The 13953-nt window shown below is 46.0% G+C and overlaps 1 protein-coding gene across 1 annotated transcript; it reads right to left on the bottom strand.

Annotated features, from left to right (window-relative positions):
* Positions 1-4721: 4721 nt before the first annotated feature.
* LOC123729155 (uncharacterized) lies at positions 4722-13735 on the bottom strand. Its single transcript, XM_045703309.2, has 5 exons — positions 13500-13735; positions 12494-12545; positions 11437-11505; positions 6605-6689; positions 4722-6189 (listed from the first exon to the last, which is right to left on the bottom strand). Exons 1-5 carry the CDS (start codon positions 13557-13559, stop codon positions 6141-6143), a joined length of 315 nt encoding a protein of 104 aa, XP_045559265.1. The 5' UTR covers positions 13560-13735; the 3' UTR covers positions 4722-6140.
* Between the last annotated feature and the right edge of the window lie 218 nt (positions 13736-13953).

Below are 13953 nucleotides of genomic sequence, written 5' to 3'. Positions count from 1 at the left end.
TTGGACCCCAAGTATACTGGCAAGAGCATCCCATCTGGTGCAGAGATCAACAAGGCCTATGGTGTCATCACTACTGTGTCTCGCCACCTTGATCTGGATGAGGGCAAGGTTCTTGGCAGTCTGGCAAAGTACACTTCCAAGCAAGGGCTTTGGGATGGAGATGCAATATGACAGTCTTTCCTCTGTTGCCTCCATCATCCTCCAAATCCCACCAACATCAGCCGCCTCAGAGCGCAACTAGTCCTTGTTCGGGAACACATACACCAAAGCACGCAACAGGCTGACCAATAGAAGGGTTGAAACATTGGTGGCCATCCGAGCAGATCTGAGGCTTTTTGAGCCTAACAACGAGCCATCTTCAACAAGGTTGGAAAGTGACAGTGAAGATGAGGCCTCAGAGTCTGATGTTCAAGAGGTGGACATTGATGAGGTCCAGGGAGAAGACATGGAAGCCTGAAGCGGAAGACAACCAAAGCTTTTGTTTCTAGACTATCATTTTACAGATGTATGTTGAAAACATTTTTGGGAGATGCGATGGATCATTGGGAACATTCAATATTCCATTTCTTTTGTTGTTCAGTGAAATTATCCCATGTGAAGAGTCAACTCATTTAATTAAAGTTCAATTCGTAACTAAATTGGATTTAATCATTTGAAATTATGTCTACTTATGATAAGGTAAAATGTTTCTGTTTCTGTCTCCATACGGTAAATATATCCAATGCAAAAAACATCTACATTTAAATGGTATTAATATTAATTTGCATATATTTCCGTTAATTCCCATATATTCCCACGGAAAGTTTTCACCTCTGAATATTCCACAAAATGTGCAACCCTACTCACGTCTGTAGCCATGAAGTCCTTTGAAAGGTTGGTCATGGCTCACATCAACACCATTATCCCAGAAACCCTAGACCCACTCCAATTTGCATACCGCCCCAACAGTTCCACAGATGATGCAATTTCTATTGCACTCAACACTGCCCTTTCCCACCTGGACAAAAGGAACACCTGCGTGAGAATGCTGTTCATTGACTACACCTCAGCGTTCAACACCATAGTGCCCTCAAAGCTCATCACTAAGCTAAGGACCCTGAGACTAAACACCTCCCTCTGCAACTGGATCCTAGACTTCCTGACGGGCTGCCCCCAAGCCATAAGTCTCCTGAACAGTTAATCAAATGGCTACCCGGACTATTTGCATTGTCCCCACCGCCAATTTTTCCGCTGCTACTCTGTTTGTTATCCATGCATAGTCACTTTACCTCTACCTTACGTGTACATATTACCTCAATTACCTCGACTAACCGGTGTCCCCGCACATTGACTCTGTACCGGTACCCCCTGCCTCGCTACTGTTATTTTATTGTTGCTCCTTAATTATGAGTTATTTTTCAATTTTTTACATATTTTTTACTTAGTAAATACTTAACAAAACAATGCAGGTAAGAATTTAAGGGCTTGTAAGTAAGAATTTCACTGTAAGGTCCACACCTGTTGTAATAGATGGTATAAGATACAATAATGTAAGATATGTAAACATTATTAAAGTGACGTTATTTAGAGTGAAATTGTATAATGTGACTAGTGATCCATTTATTCAAGTGGCTAGTGATTGCATCTCAATGTAGGCAGCAGCCTCTCTGAGTTAGTGATTGCTGTTTAGCAGTCTGATGGCCTTGAGATAGAAGCTGTTTTTCAGTCTCTCGGTCCCAGCTTTGATGCACCTGTACAGACCTCGCCTTCTGGATGGTAGCGGCGTGAACAGGCGGCGGCTTGGGTGGTTGATGTCCTTGATGATCTTTTTGGCCTTCCTGTGACATCGGGGGCTGTAGGTGTCATGGAGAGCAGATACTGTGCCCCCGGTGATGCATTTTTCAGACCGCACCACCCTCTGGAGAGCCTTGCGTTTGAGGGCGGTGCAGTTGCCGTACCAGGCTGTGATACAGCCCGACAGGATGCTCTCGATTGTGCATCTGCATCTCCTGAACAACGCTCTGTTTAATATCATCTGCCAGCTGATGTTTGGGAGCCACTTTGACTATAGCGACCCCAGCTTCCAGACCCTGTTGAGCTACCTGTCTGAGGCCATGCGGATAGAGGAATCCCTATAGACCCAGGGAAGACACCAGCAGGAAGACACCAGCAGGAGGACACCAGCAGTAGAACACCAGCAGTATGACACCTGTAGTACAAACCCACTGAAGCTCCATGTTTAATCCCTGTAGCTGTATGAGACAATCCCTGGCGTAATGAAGCACCTCCAAGGACCTCACAATGCCATCTTCAGCCACTACCAGGCCATGGAAGCCTTCATCAGGGAGGAGGTGGAGGGACACAGGCGGGACCTGGACCCCAGGCACCACAAGACTACATAGACACCTTCCTCATAGACAGAGAATTTAAGCGGCTCTTTCTATTACTCGGACGTTATTTACCCCCAATGATGAGTTTTGAAAATGTTCATTTGGGATTGATGCTGGGATTGGTCTTCCTGCTGACAGCACAGGGTTTGACCTGGCCAACCTGGTGCTGTGTTCTCTGAGACCACCTCCACCTTCCTGCTCTGAGACCACCTCCACCACCCTGCTCTGAGACCACCTCCACCACCCTGCTCTGAGACCACCTCCACCGCCCTGCTCTGAGACCACCTCCACCACCCTGCTCTGAGACCTGCTCTGAGACCACCTCCACCTCCCTGCTCTGAGACCACTTCCACCTCCCTGCTCTGAGACCCCCTCCACCTCCCTGCTCTGAGACCCCCTCCACCACCCTGCTCTGAGACCCCCTCCACCACCCTGCTCTGAGACCACCTCCACCACCCTGCTCTGAGACCTGCTCTGAGACCACCTCCACCACCCTGCTCTGAGACCACTTCCCTGCTCTGAGACCTGCTCTGAGGACCACCTCCCTGCTCTGAGACCACCTCCACCTCCCTGCTCTGAGACCCCTCCCCCCCGCTCTGAGACCACCTCCACCTCCCTGCTCTGAGACCACCTCCACCACCCTGCTCTGAGACCACCTCCACCTCCCTGCTCTGAGACCACCTCCCTGCTCTGAGACCTGCTCTGAGACCACCATCACTCTGCTCTGAGACTACCTCCCTGCTCTGAGACCACCACCACCACCCTGCTCTGAGACCACCTCCACCTCCCTGCTCTGAGACCACCTCCACCTCCCTGCTCTGAGACCTGCTGAGACCACCATCACTCTGCTCTGAGACCACCTCCCTGCTCTGAGACCACCTCCACCTCCCTGCTCTGAGACCACCACCACCTTGCTCTGAGACCTGCTCTGAGACCACCTCCACCTCCCTGCTCTGAGACCTGAGACCGCCATCACTCTGCTCTGAGACCACCTCCCTGCTCTGAGACCTCCACCACCACCACCCTGTTCTGAGACCTACTCTGAGACCACCTCCACCCTGCTCTGAGACCTGCTCTGTATAATCACACACACACATACAGGGTGAGCCTGTGACAACATGGATTGGCATTTTAAAACTAGTATGTGCCTCCGTCATGAAAGATGAGTTAATATTAACATTTATTGGACCTGTTGACGATTGGTGTTAAGCCCTCTGTTGTGACACACAGACACAAGGTCCAGGCTTAGATAGAAAGTATTGGGCTGGCAGGACGGGCCTAACATGTCTACCAGAGCCAGTATTCCATACACGGAAGATGTTATCCAGCAATCCAGAGGATGAGCAACATTATATCTCTCAACGCACCCTGGATGGCCTACAGAGACACTATGCTGGATGGTACCTCATACCAAAGGTGTGTGTGTGTGTGTTCTCAGTGTTGTGTGTAGGGCAGTTGTGTGTTAGTGTTCATATATTTGTTGCTTCTAGAGCACAACATTGATGCTTAACCTGAACTCAGTGCTGTTTGATCAGGCTGAATGGGAGACACCAGACATCTTCAACCCACAACACGTTCTGGATGCTGACGGACACTTTAGTAAGCGGGATGCATTCTTGATCTTCTCTGCAGGTAATCTTAACCTCACCTAAAGAGGGTGTGTGGCATCCCTAAGTAAGCATGATCTTCTCTGCAGGTAATCTTAACCTCACCTAAAGAGGGTTTGTGGCATCCCTAAGTAAGCATGATCTTCTCTGCAGGTAATCTTAACCTCACCTAGAGAGGGTGTGTGGCATCCCTGCCTAAGGGAATGTCTGGCCAGGATAGAGCTTTTCCTGTTCTTCATCAGTCTGTTCCAGAAGTTTAGTTTCTCCACGCTGGATGCAGCGGAGCGGCGTCTGGATGGACAGGAGGGAGCAACAAGAACACCCCACACCACGATGAATCCCCCACTGCCCTGCAGGAACCTCTCATACCGTGCACCCACTGTGCTAAACACAGCAGAGACCAAATATAGACCTTTTTGTGGTTGAGGGCCACGCTCCATTAAAACTACAACAGGACAGTGAACATTTTACAAGTTTATTATTTACATAAAACCCAAAGGACTTAAGACTTGAATTTCTTAGATTCATCTAGTTTTGTATGACTTCAGGACCTCCCAGTAACACAATTTATTAGTATTTGATAGAGCTAATTTTGAGCCGATTCATTTTAAAACCTCTCCTTTCCTAGTATTCCGTTGCATTGTTTGTTAATCAGTGAATGTACATTCATCCCAACACTAAGTAGTAATTCGGGTGTAAATTCAGATTTAACTCTGATAAAAGTAAAAGGAAAACTCAGTAAAGGTGCAAGAACACAAATCACAGTTTAATGAAAGGAACAGTAAGTCACATCCTGAGGAAATGTAACATGGCAAAACATGGATATCATAAGACCATTCACTCAAATCAAAGAATTTCAAATACACAAAAACTCCAGCTCAATCATTCACCTAAAGCCGTCATATTACATGCACAACCAAATATAAAAAGTATTAGCAAATTTCCCATTCATAGACACTTTACAACACATGTAGTCAACCCTAATCAAAAGCTACACACACACACACACACACACACACAAAGAAAAAAAAACATACCCACATGTTTGCCAGGCCAGTAGGCTTGTTGACCGATAGGAAGAACAGTGACCTGTGCTGCCTCCTTCCTCAGTAGTACAGAGTTCACTGTCAACTGTCAGTGACCCGCAGACACAACAGTGTAGCTACGCTTCAGTTAGTCAGCATCTCACGGAGGCATTGCACTGTGGCATACAGTGGATCCTAGATCCTAGATTTCTCAAACTATTGGGGTCCGGGGACCCCTTTTGTGATAGCAAATATATAAGGAACGCCCTCAATCAGAACAACTTGAGTGAGAAAAATAGCATGCAAGGTGTTTTACCATGACTTCGGCAGAGCATGGTCGGATGAACCAAGGCTCGGTCCTGGGAAGGAACCTTTTAAAAGGCCAGCCTCTTGACATTTCCTATATTTCTACATATTTTGTCATGGGGCAAATATTCTGCAATTCTACACATTTTCCCATGAGGCAGAAAGAAAACTTCAATTTAAAATATATACACACACACACACTTTGGGTTATTGAGCTGAAAAATGTATAATTGGTGGAGTACTGTAGATGCCAATATCCCTGTGAGCCTCCCAGGCCCACAATGTCCAGGGTTTAAGAACATAAATTGTATATTAATAATATGACATTTTATTGTATTACACTCTAAACTAATTCAACAGATCCCTTGCAAAAAATGTGTTTAACCTGTTAGTAATACAGATTATTATTATTATTATTTTAAAAAATGTACATACAAAAATGTTTACATTTGATGGGTCTGCAGACCCCAGCTTAACTGATTCAGATTGTTTGTTCATGCTCTATGATGCACTTCAGTTGGATCCTTTAGCCATTTGAGTGGATCCTCTTAAGGCAATTTAGAAGATCCTTTTAGATCCATTTGACCGGATCCTTAGATTCCGGTCCATCCTCTGACCACGATATGCTAGATCCATAATATGCCATCCCCTAGCTTTATGCAAATGTTTCTGAATCTCCATTTCCTCTCAGATGTTCAGGAACATCCTGATGAGAGACTCAAGTCAGTATGAGTGGATCTTTCTGGGTCCGTTTGACTGGCCGGGGTTTGATGCATGAGTTGAATCCATTGGATCCTCTGGCCAGATGGCCTAGATGAGATCCTGATGGTCAGTCAGCATACTTGGCTCCTCTTGTCTCTAACTCTCACCCTCCTCTTCTTCCTATGTTGAGTGTTCAGCTGTTACTTAGTGACTAACTCAGAAAACGCTATAAATATAAAATGTTAATCATTTCTGAATCCCTTGAGATTGAAAAAAATGATTATACAATGTCATTTTGGGTAAAATGATCCACTTTAATCTTAAACTATGGTGTCCAAATAAGTAAATAAACAATTCTGTGTTTAAACAGAGATGATTACATCAGACAGTAATTAGAATTAACTTTAAATAAACTGACATTACTGGTTACTATTTGAGAAATAAAGATTATTATGGTGGCAATGTCTGACTAGATCCAAAACCTGACCCACGAGATAAGATCGTGATACCACTGTTATCCTATCAAGCCTGGACAAGTATTCCTTTTCAAACCAATGTCACATGAGAATGCTCAGATTGGTTTCTTGTTCCTTACCTTTGGGGTGGTGAGACCATACACTTCCACAGAACTGCATAGAGACCCAGTACGAAACCAATGAACACTGCTGCTGCAATGGCTCCTACACACAGACAGATTTAGGGAGAGAAATCTATGTTCACACATTTAGGAAGTATACACTGTCACAGATGGCTTTGAGTGTCAAAAAGAAAAAAAAGAAATTCCGTGAAATTCCATCACATACAATATGCTACCCTCACACTACCCTGTCACGTCTGTGGTGGATGAATCAGAATTAGTTGGGTAACATAGATAATTAAGATGGTTTATTAGTATAATATGCTTATGTGAGATACTTGTCATTAGAAAGTGTCCTTTGGACTCATTAGAAAGTGTCCGTTTCCCTTAGCTGGGGCTCAGTCACTTGGGGCCCAGAGAGAGGAGAGGTCAGACTTGTTTTTTACATGTCTCTGTTGCTATGCAGAATATCAGCAAGAGAGGAGGACAGAATGAAATATTGTCTTCATATGTGAAAGTCTTTACCCATTCTTAAACCATGTAAAGCTTAACTTTCTGAACATTCGAGACGTGTAGTCCACTTGTCATTCCAATCTCCTTTGCATTAGCATAGCCTCTTCTGTAGCCTGTCAACTATGTGTCTGTCTATCCCCGTTCTCTCCCCTCTGCACAGCCCACACAAACGCTTCACACCCGTGGCCGCTGCCACTCTAACCTGGTGGTCCCAGCGCGCACGACCCACGTGGAGTTCCAGGTCTCCGGCAGCCTCTGGAACTGCCGGTCTGCGGCCAACAAGGCAGAGTTCATCTCAGCCTATGCTACCCTCCAGTCCCTCGACTTCTTGGCACTGACGGAAACATGGATTACCACAGATAACACTGCTACTCCTACTGCTCTCTCCTCGTCTGCCCACGTGTTCTCGCATACCCCGAGAGTATCTGGCCAGCGGGGTGGTGGCACTGGAATCCTCCTCTCTCCCAAGTGGATATTCTCTCTTTCTCCCCTGACCCATCTGTCTATCGCCTCCTTTGAATTCCATGCTGTCACAGTTACCAGCCCTTTCAAGCTTAACATCCTTATCATTTATCGCCCTCCAGGTTCCCTTGGAGAGTTCATCAATGAGCTTGACGCCTTGATAAGTTCCTTTCCTGAGGATGGCTCACCTCTCACAGTTCTGGGTGACTTTAACCTCCCCACGTCTACCTTTGACTCATTCCTCTCTGCCTCCTTTCCACTCCTCTCCTCTTTGGACCTCACCCTCTCACCTTCCCCCCCCTACTCACAAGGCAGGCAATACGCTTGACCTCATCTTTACTAGATGCTGCTCTTCCACTAATCTCATTGCAACTCCCCTCCAAGTCTCCGACCACTACCTAGTATCCTTTTCCCTCTCGCTCTCCTCCAACACTTCTCACTCTGCCCCTACTCGGATGGTATTGCGCCGTCGCAACCTTCGCTCTCTCTCTCCCGCTACGCTCTCCTCTTCCATCCTATCATCTCTTCCCTCTGCTCAAACCTTCTCCAACCTATCTCCTGATTCTGCCTCCTCAACCCTCCTCTCCTCCCTTTCTGCATCCTTTGACTCTCTATGTCCCCCATCCTCCGGGCCGGCTCGGTCCTCCCCTCCTGCTCCGTGGCTTGATGACTCATTGCGAGCTCACAGAACAGGGCTCCGGGCAGCCGAGCGGCAATGGAGGAAAACTCGCCTCCCTGCGGACCTGGCATCCTTTCACTCCCTCCTCTCTACATTTTCCTCTTCTGTTTCTGCTGCTAAAGCCACTTTCTACCACTCTAAATTCCAAGCATCTGCCTCTAACCCTAGGAAGCTCTTTGCCCCCCCCCCCCCCCCCTCTCTCTCTGCGGATGACTTCGTCAACCATTTTGAAAAGAAGGTCGACGACATCCAATCCTCGTTTGTTAAGTCAAACGACACCGCTGGTCCTGCTCACACTGCCCTACCCTGTGCTTTGACCTCTTTCTCCCCTCTCTCTCCAGATGAAATCTCGCGTCTTGTGACGGCCGGCCGCCTAACAACCTGCCCGCTTGATCCTATCCCCTCCTCTCTTCTCCAGACCATTTCCGGAGACCTTCTCCCTTACCTCACCTCGCTCATCAACTCATCCTTGACCACTGGCTATGTCCCTTCCGTCTTCAAGAGAGCGAGAGTTGCACCCCTTCTGAAAAAACCTACACTCGATCCCTCCGATGTCAACAACTACAGACCAGTATCCCTTTCTTTTCTCTCCAAAACTCTTGAACGTGCCATCCTTGGCCAGCTCTCTTGCTATCTCTCTCAGAATGACCTTCTTGATCCAAATCAGTCAGGTTTCAAGACTGGCCATTCAACTGAGACTGCTCTTCTCTGTGTCACGGAGGCTCTCCGCACTGCTAAAGCTAACTCTCTCTCCTCTGCTCTCATCCTTCTAGACCTATCTGCTGCCTTTGATACTGTGAACCACCAGATCCTCCTCTCCACCCTCTCCGAGTTGGGCATCTCCGGCGCGGCCCACGCTTGGATTGCGTCCTACCTGACAGGTCGCTCCTACCAGGTGGCGTGGCGAGAATCTGTCTCCACACCACGTGCTGTCACCACTGGTGTCCCCCAGGGCTCTGTTCTAGGCCCTCTCCTATTCTCGCTATACACCAAGTCACTTGGCTCTGTCATATCCTCACATGGTCTCTCCTATCATTGCTATGCAGACGACACACAATTAATCTTCTCCTTTCCCCCTTCTGATAACCAGGTGGCAAATCGCATCTCTGCATGTCTGGCAGACATATCAGTGTGGATAACGGATCACCACCTCAAGCTGAACCTCGGCAAGACGGAGCTGCTTTTCCTCCCGGGGAAGGACTGCCCGTTCCATGATCTCGCCATCACGGTTGACAACTCCATTGTGTCCTCCTCCCAGAGTGCTAAGAACCTTGGCGTGACCCTGGACAACACCCTGTCGTTCTCCACTAACATCAAGGCGGTGACCCGATCCTGTAGGTTCATGCTCTACAACATTCGCAGAGTACGACCCTGCCTCACACAGGAAGCGGCGCAGGTCCTAATCCAGGCACTTGTCATCTCCCGTCTGGATTACTGCAACTCGCTGTTGGCTGGGCTCCCTGCCTGTGCCATTAAACCCCTACAACTCATCCAGAACGCCACAGCCCGTCTGGTGTTCAACCTTCCCAAGTTCTCTCACGTCACCCCGCTCCTCCGCTCTCTCCACTGGCTTCCAGTTGAAGCTCGCATCCGCTACAAGACCATGGTGCTTGCCTACGGAGCCGTGAGGGGAACGGTACCTCCGTACCTTCAGGCTCTGATCAGTCCCTACACCCAAACGAGGGCACTGCGCTCATCCACCTCTGGCCTGCTGGCCCCCCTACCTCTGAGGAAGCACAGTTCCCGCTCAGCCCAGTCAAAACTGTTCGCTGCTCTGGCACCCCTATGGTGGAACAAGCTCCCTCACGACGCCAGGACAGCGGAGTCAATCACCACCTTCCGGAGACACCTGAAACCCCACCTCTTTAATGAATACCTAGGATAGGATAAAGTAATCCTTCTAACCCCCCCCCCCCCCCAAAAAAATAATTATATTTAGATGCACTATTGTAAAATGGTTGTTCCACTGGATATCATAAGGTGAATGCACCAATTTGTAAGTCGCTCTGGATAAGAGCGTCTGCTAAATGACTTAAATGTAAATGAAGGGATGGCGTGATTAATGGGGAACCAATTATTTGTCTCCACAATGTCTGTGCGCAGGTCACTCCCCTCAGTGAGCTTGTCCAGGAGTGGGGTCAGGAGGGGGTTTGCTTGAGATGGGAGTATCTAGAGTTGACAATTGATATATGCCATTGGATGAAATGGTGTTTTTGTTCTATGAAGTACCTGGGACGAGATTAGAACCTCGTCATTAGGGATCAAACTGAACGTTAATTTATAGCGAATGCTATGTGGCTGTAGATACTCCTCTCTAAAGTAAACAGTCTTTCTTTGTGAACCGTTCCTAAATGTCTGTGGTTTGTCATGTCAAAGGGGGGCGGATATTTGCTATAAAATATCTCAGTAGTCATTGTGTTGGGACCTTCCTTTTTCAATGGCATCATTGAAGGTCAAGTGCTTTTGCAAAAGTATCTTAAGTATTAAAGATGTAGTTAACTCGGACTGGTGTTTTTGTAACTCTCCTCATTTGGTAATGCAGAAATTAGCCACCACACGTCCTGCAACATCAAATGGAAAAGGCATCTTAACAGAGCAGCTCAAACTCATCGACAGGACATGTAACTGTTTGCAGCAGTACAGAGACGACACTTAGCACTGCACTGCCCCTTGGCTGACCATTAACAATTACTGACCATTACTGTGGCTAGCGGAATGTCATGCTGTCTTCCAAACCTCTGGCCTGCCTGGGTCTGACCACCTGACACATGTCTGATTAAGTGTTTTATTTTCCACCAGGGAAACATTGAGCATGTTCCAACTGAAACCCTAAAATCAGATAAGAGGATAGCAAGAGAGTGAACTCATGACCCACCCCAAACACTGTTTTCCTCAACAAAAAAGGCAAAGAGAGAGAGGAATGCTAAACTTTCCCCAATTTAGACTAAAAACACACTTAAAAAGCCAGGAGCCATGGTGACACAATGAGGTCACCTCAGCCTGGTCATTATTTGACATTTGGTCAGCATGTATCTGGATCGTCTATGTCTAGAGGGATCCAGATAGACTTACTGACTGTCCAAAGAAGAGATGAAGGGAGAGGCACTGAGCTACAGCTTGTTTAATCTGCCTGACACATCAATGCACCAAGGTAACAGACTAGCCTTTGTCAATGCAAACAAGTGATGAGTCTCACCTGGGATGATGCCACTGCCTCTGGGCTGGGGGTCTTCTGTGTATGAGGGACGAGGGATGGCCGTTGACTCTAAGAAAAATATTAAATAACGCTTGAATGAGATTTGCTGTGTGTAGCAACAGTCATCAAAAATGTTAAGATTGTCTGTTTCTAATAAATGCAACAGTTGGACAAGGGATGAAGATTCTCCAAACTTTTAGAATTGATAAAATCCCTTAGATATTGACAGAATTATAGCATATTAAACATTTTACTGGCACGGACAAATCATGAATGAATTCAGGGATTTGTGGGAATTCAGTTATTCAACTTAAATGTAATGTTTTTTAATTTTTGTGTGCCTAATTTGCATATGGCTAAATGAGTTTGCATATATGAATACATTAACATAAATGGGTGGAACAGGGCTGTAACCACCAAAAACTTGCTCTGTCTTCTAGGCCCACCTACACTCACCTGCTGTCTTCTAGGCCCACCTACACTCACCTGCTGTCTTCTAGGCCCACCTGCTCTCACCTGTGCCGTCTTGACTGCCTCAAATTACTGTTGTCCAGTCCTCTTGCATAATTCAACAAGTGTTTCAATAGCAGGATACCCTCAGATTTAAAATCAACACGCTTGGCTCTAGATTATACCCATCTATACATACTTTACATTATTTGTGTGATCAGACATATCAATATAATCCAAGTGTTTCTTTTCGGAAGTTGCTTTCATTTCAGCGCACCTAATTTGTAAACATTTCAAAATGTATGAAATTACTTTTTTAAATTCCACAAAAACCATGAACACCCAACAAAATAAAGTTATCTTTCTTGTGATGTAAGTGTCGAGGAGATGTGTTAAATCTCAGACGAAGCTTGGCGTTTTTATAGATGCAATGGAAAGCCAATGTTTTCCATTGAGCCCATTTCAGCCATTTCAGGAAGTACACTGAAATTCCTATTCTCTTCAAAGCTTTTAAAATAGGAAAAATTGGAATTTAAATGTGGTTTACTTTCTGAATTGACTGGAATTTTAATGAAATTGACCCCAAACCTGACTGATACACACTCACCATTGCGCTGTTCATATGTAGCGAAGACCCATGTGTGCATTGGAACAGCTCTCTGAAAGACAGAGACAGACTGAAAACGTACAGGACACACACATAATCCCAACGAAAAACACAGTACTGGTGAGCACAGGAGGTTGGTGGCACCTTAATTGGGGAGAACAGTCTCCAGACAATGACTGGAGAGGAATCAGTGGAATGGTATCAAATACATCAAACACATGGTTTCCAGATGTTTGATGCCATTCCATTTGCACTGTTCCAGCCATTATTATGAGCCGTCCTCCCCTCAGCAGCCTCCTGTGCTGGAGAGTGGAGACACAAGTTCCTGGAAGAAAATCCCAACAGAGGCATTCAGTAGCATCTGCTTGTCTGTGCATGTCCTCAGACTCATCTCCTGTTGACAGTTGCACTCTGATCCAACTCAGAGGCCTACTTCAACTCAGGCAACACTCAAAAATGTGTGATTTTAAGTCAGCTTGCAGTCACCCTTCCCTGGAGAAAAATGACAAAAACTGCCCTTGGCCACTTTTTAAAAAGACACAGTAAACACATAAAATCTGGTTTCAGCAAAAACATTGGAGGAAGTCTTGCAGAATGGAAAATTAAACTAGGCCTATGGCGCGCCATGATTGTTTGTCCAAGATAAGAACTGAGCCAGCGACAGAGTTTCCAAAACATCTGTAGGGTTTTTCACAGCCTGCATGAAAGTCTCCCATCAAGAAATACGAATAATCGCATAGGCAGTTTGCAGACCAATATAAAACACTTTAATATATGCAGGGATACTCGTCGTAGGAAAAAAAAAAATAGGTTCAGTAAATTACTTTTATTCCTTACAAATATTCCCTAGTCAATCAAGTTGCAACAATGTAACAGCTGAGAAAGCACGTCCATGAAAACATGCAGGCTACAAATGTCTCTTTAAAAATATCGAATGTAAATATACTGGACGACCTACCTGTTTTTATTTGTTTATTCGCCTACGATGAGTTTGTTATACTCTTACCTCCGAGGTGTTTCCATCGCTAAATACAATTTTGGTCTGGTTTTTCAGCCCCGTCCACATTTTTGCACGCGTGTGTAGTGAAGTTAAAGGGAGTGATGACGCTCCTCTCGTTTGCCGCTGGTCGGTTGCGAGCTCACCAGGAAACCCTCTGTCGCTCCGTGGCTTCGCTCCGTCAAAACACTTTTCATCAGCTGACTGCGATCTTCAGGAGGGCGGAGAGAGTTGTGTTCATGGGACGTACAGCCTTGATTCGTCTGATAAAAATACCTATTGTGATGTATACATATAATTTAATCAGATTGATGTTTCTCGAGTTGTTGTATTAATAGGCTTACCCTATCCACACTGGTGGAAAAACTACCCAATTTTCATACTTGAGTGAAAGTGAAAGTCACCCAGTAAAATACAACTTGAGTAAAGTCTAAAAGTATTTGGTTTTAAATATACTATCATG

The sequence above is a fragment of the Salmo salar genome, chromosome 20 (assembly GCF_965601325.2).
Source record: "Salmo salar chromosome 20, fSalSal1, whole genome shotgun sequence".
Taxonomy (NCBI): Eukaryota; Metazoa; Chordata; class Actinopteri; order Salmoniformes; family Salmonidae; genus Salmo; species Salmo salar.
The sequence above is the reverse complement of the archived record's forward strand: the minus strand, read 5'-3'. Positions and strand labels throughout refer to the sequence as shown.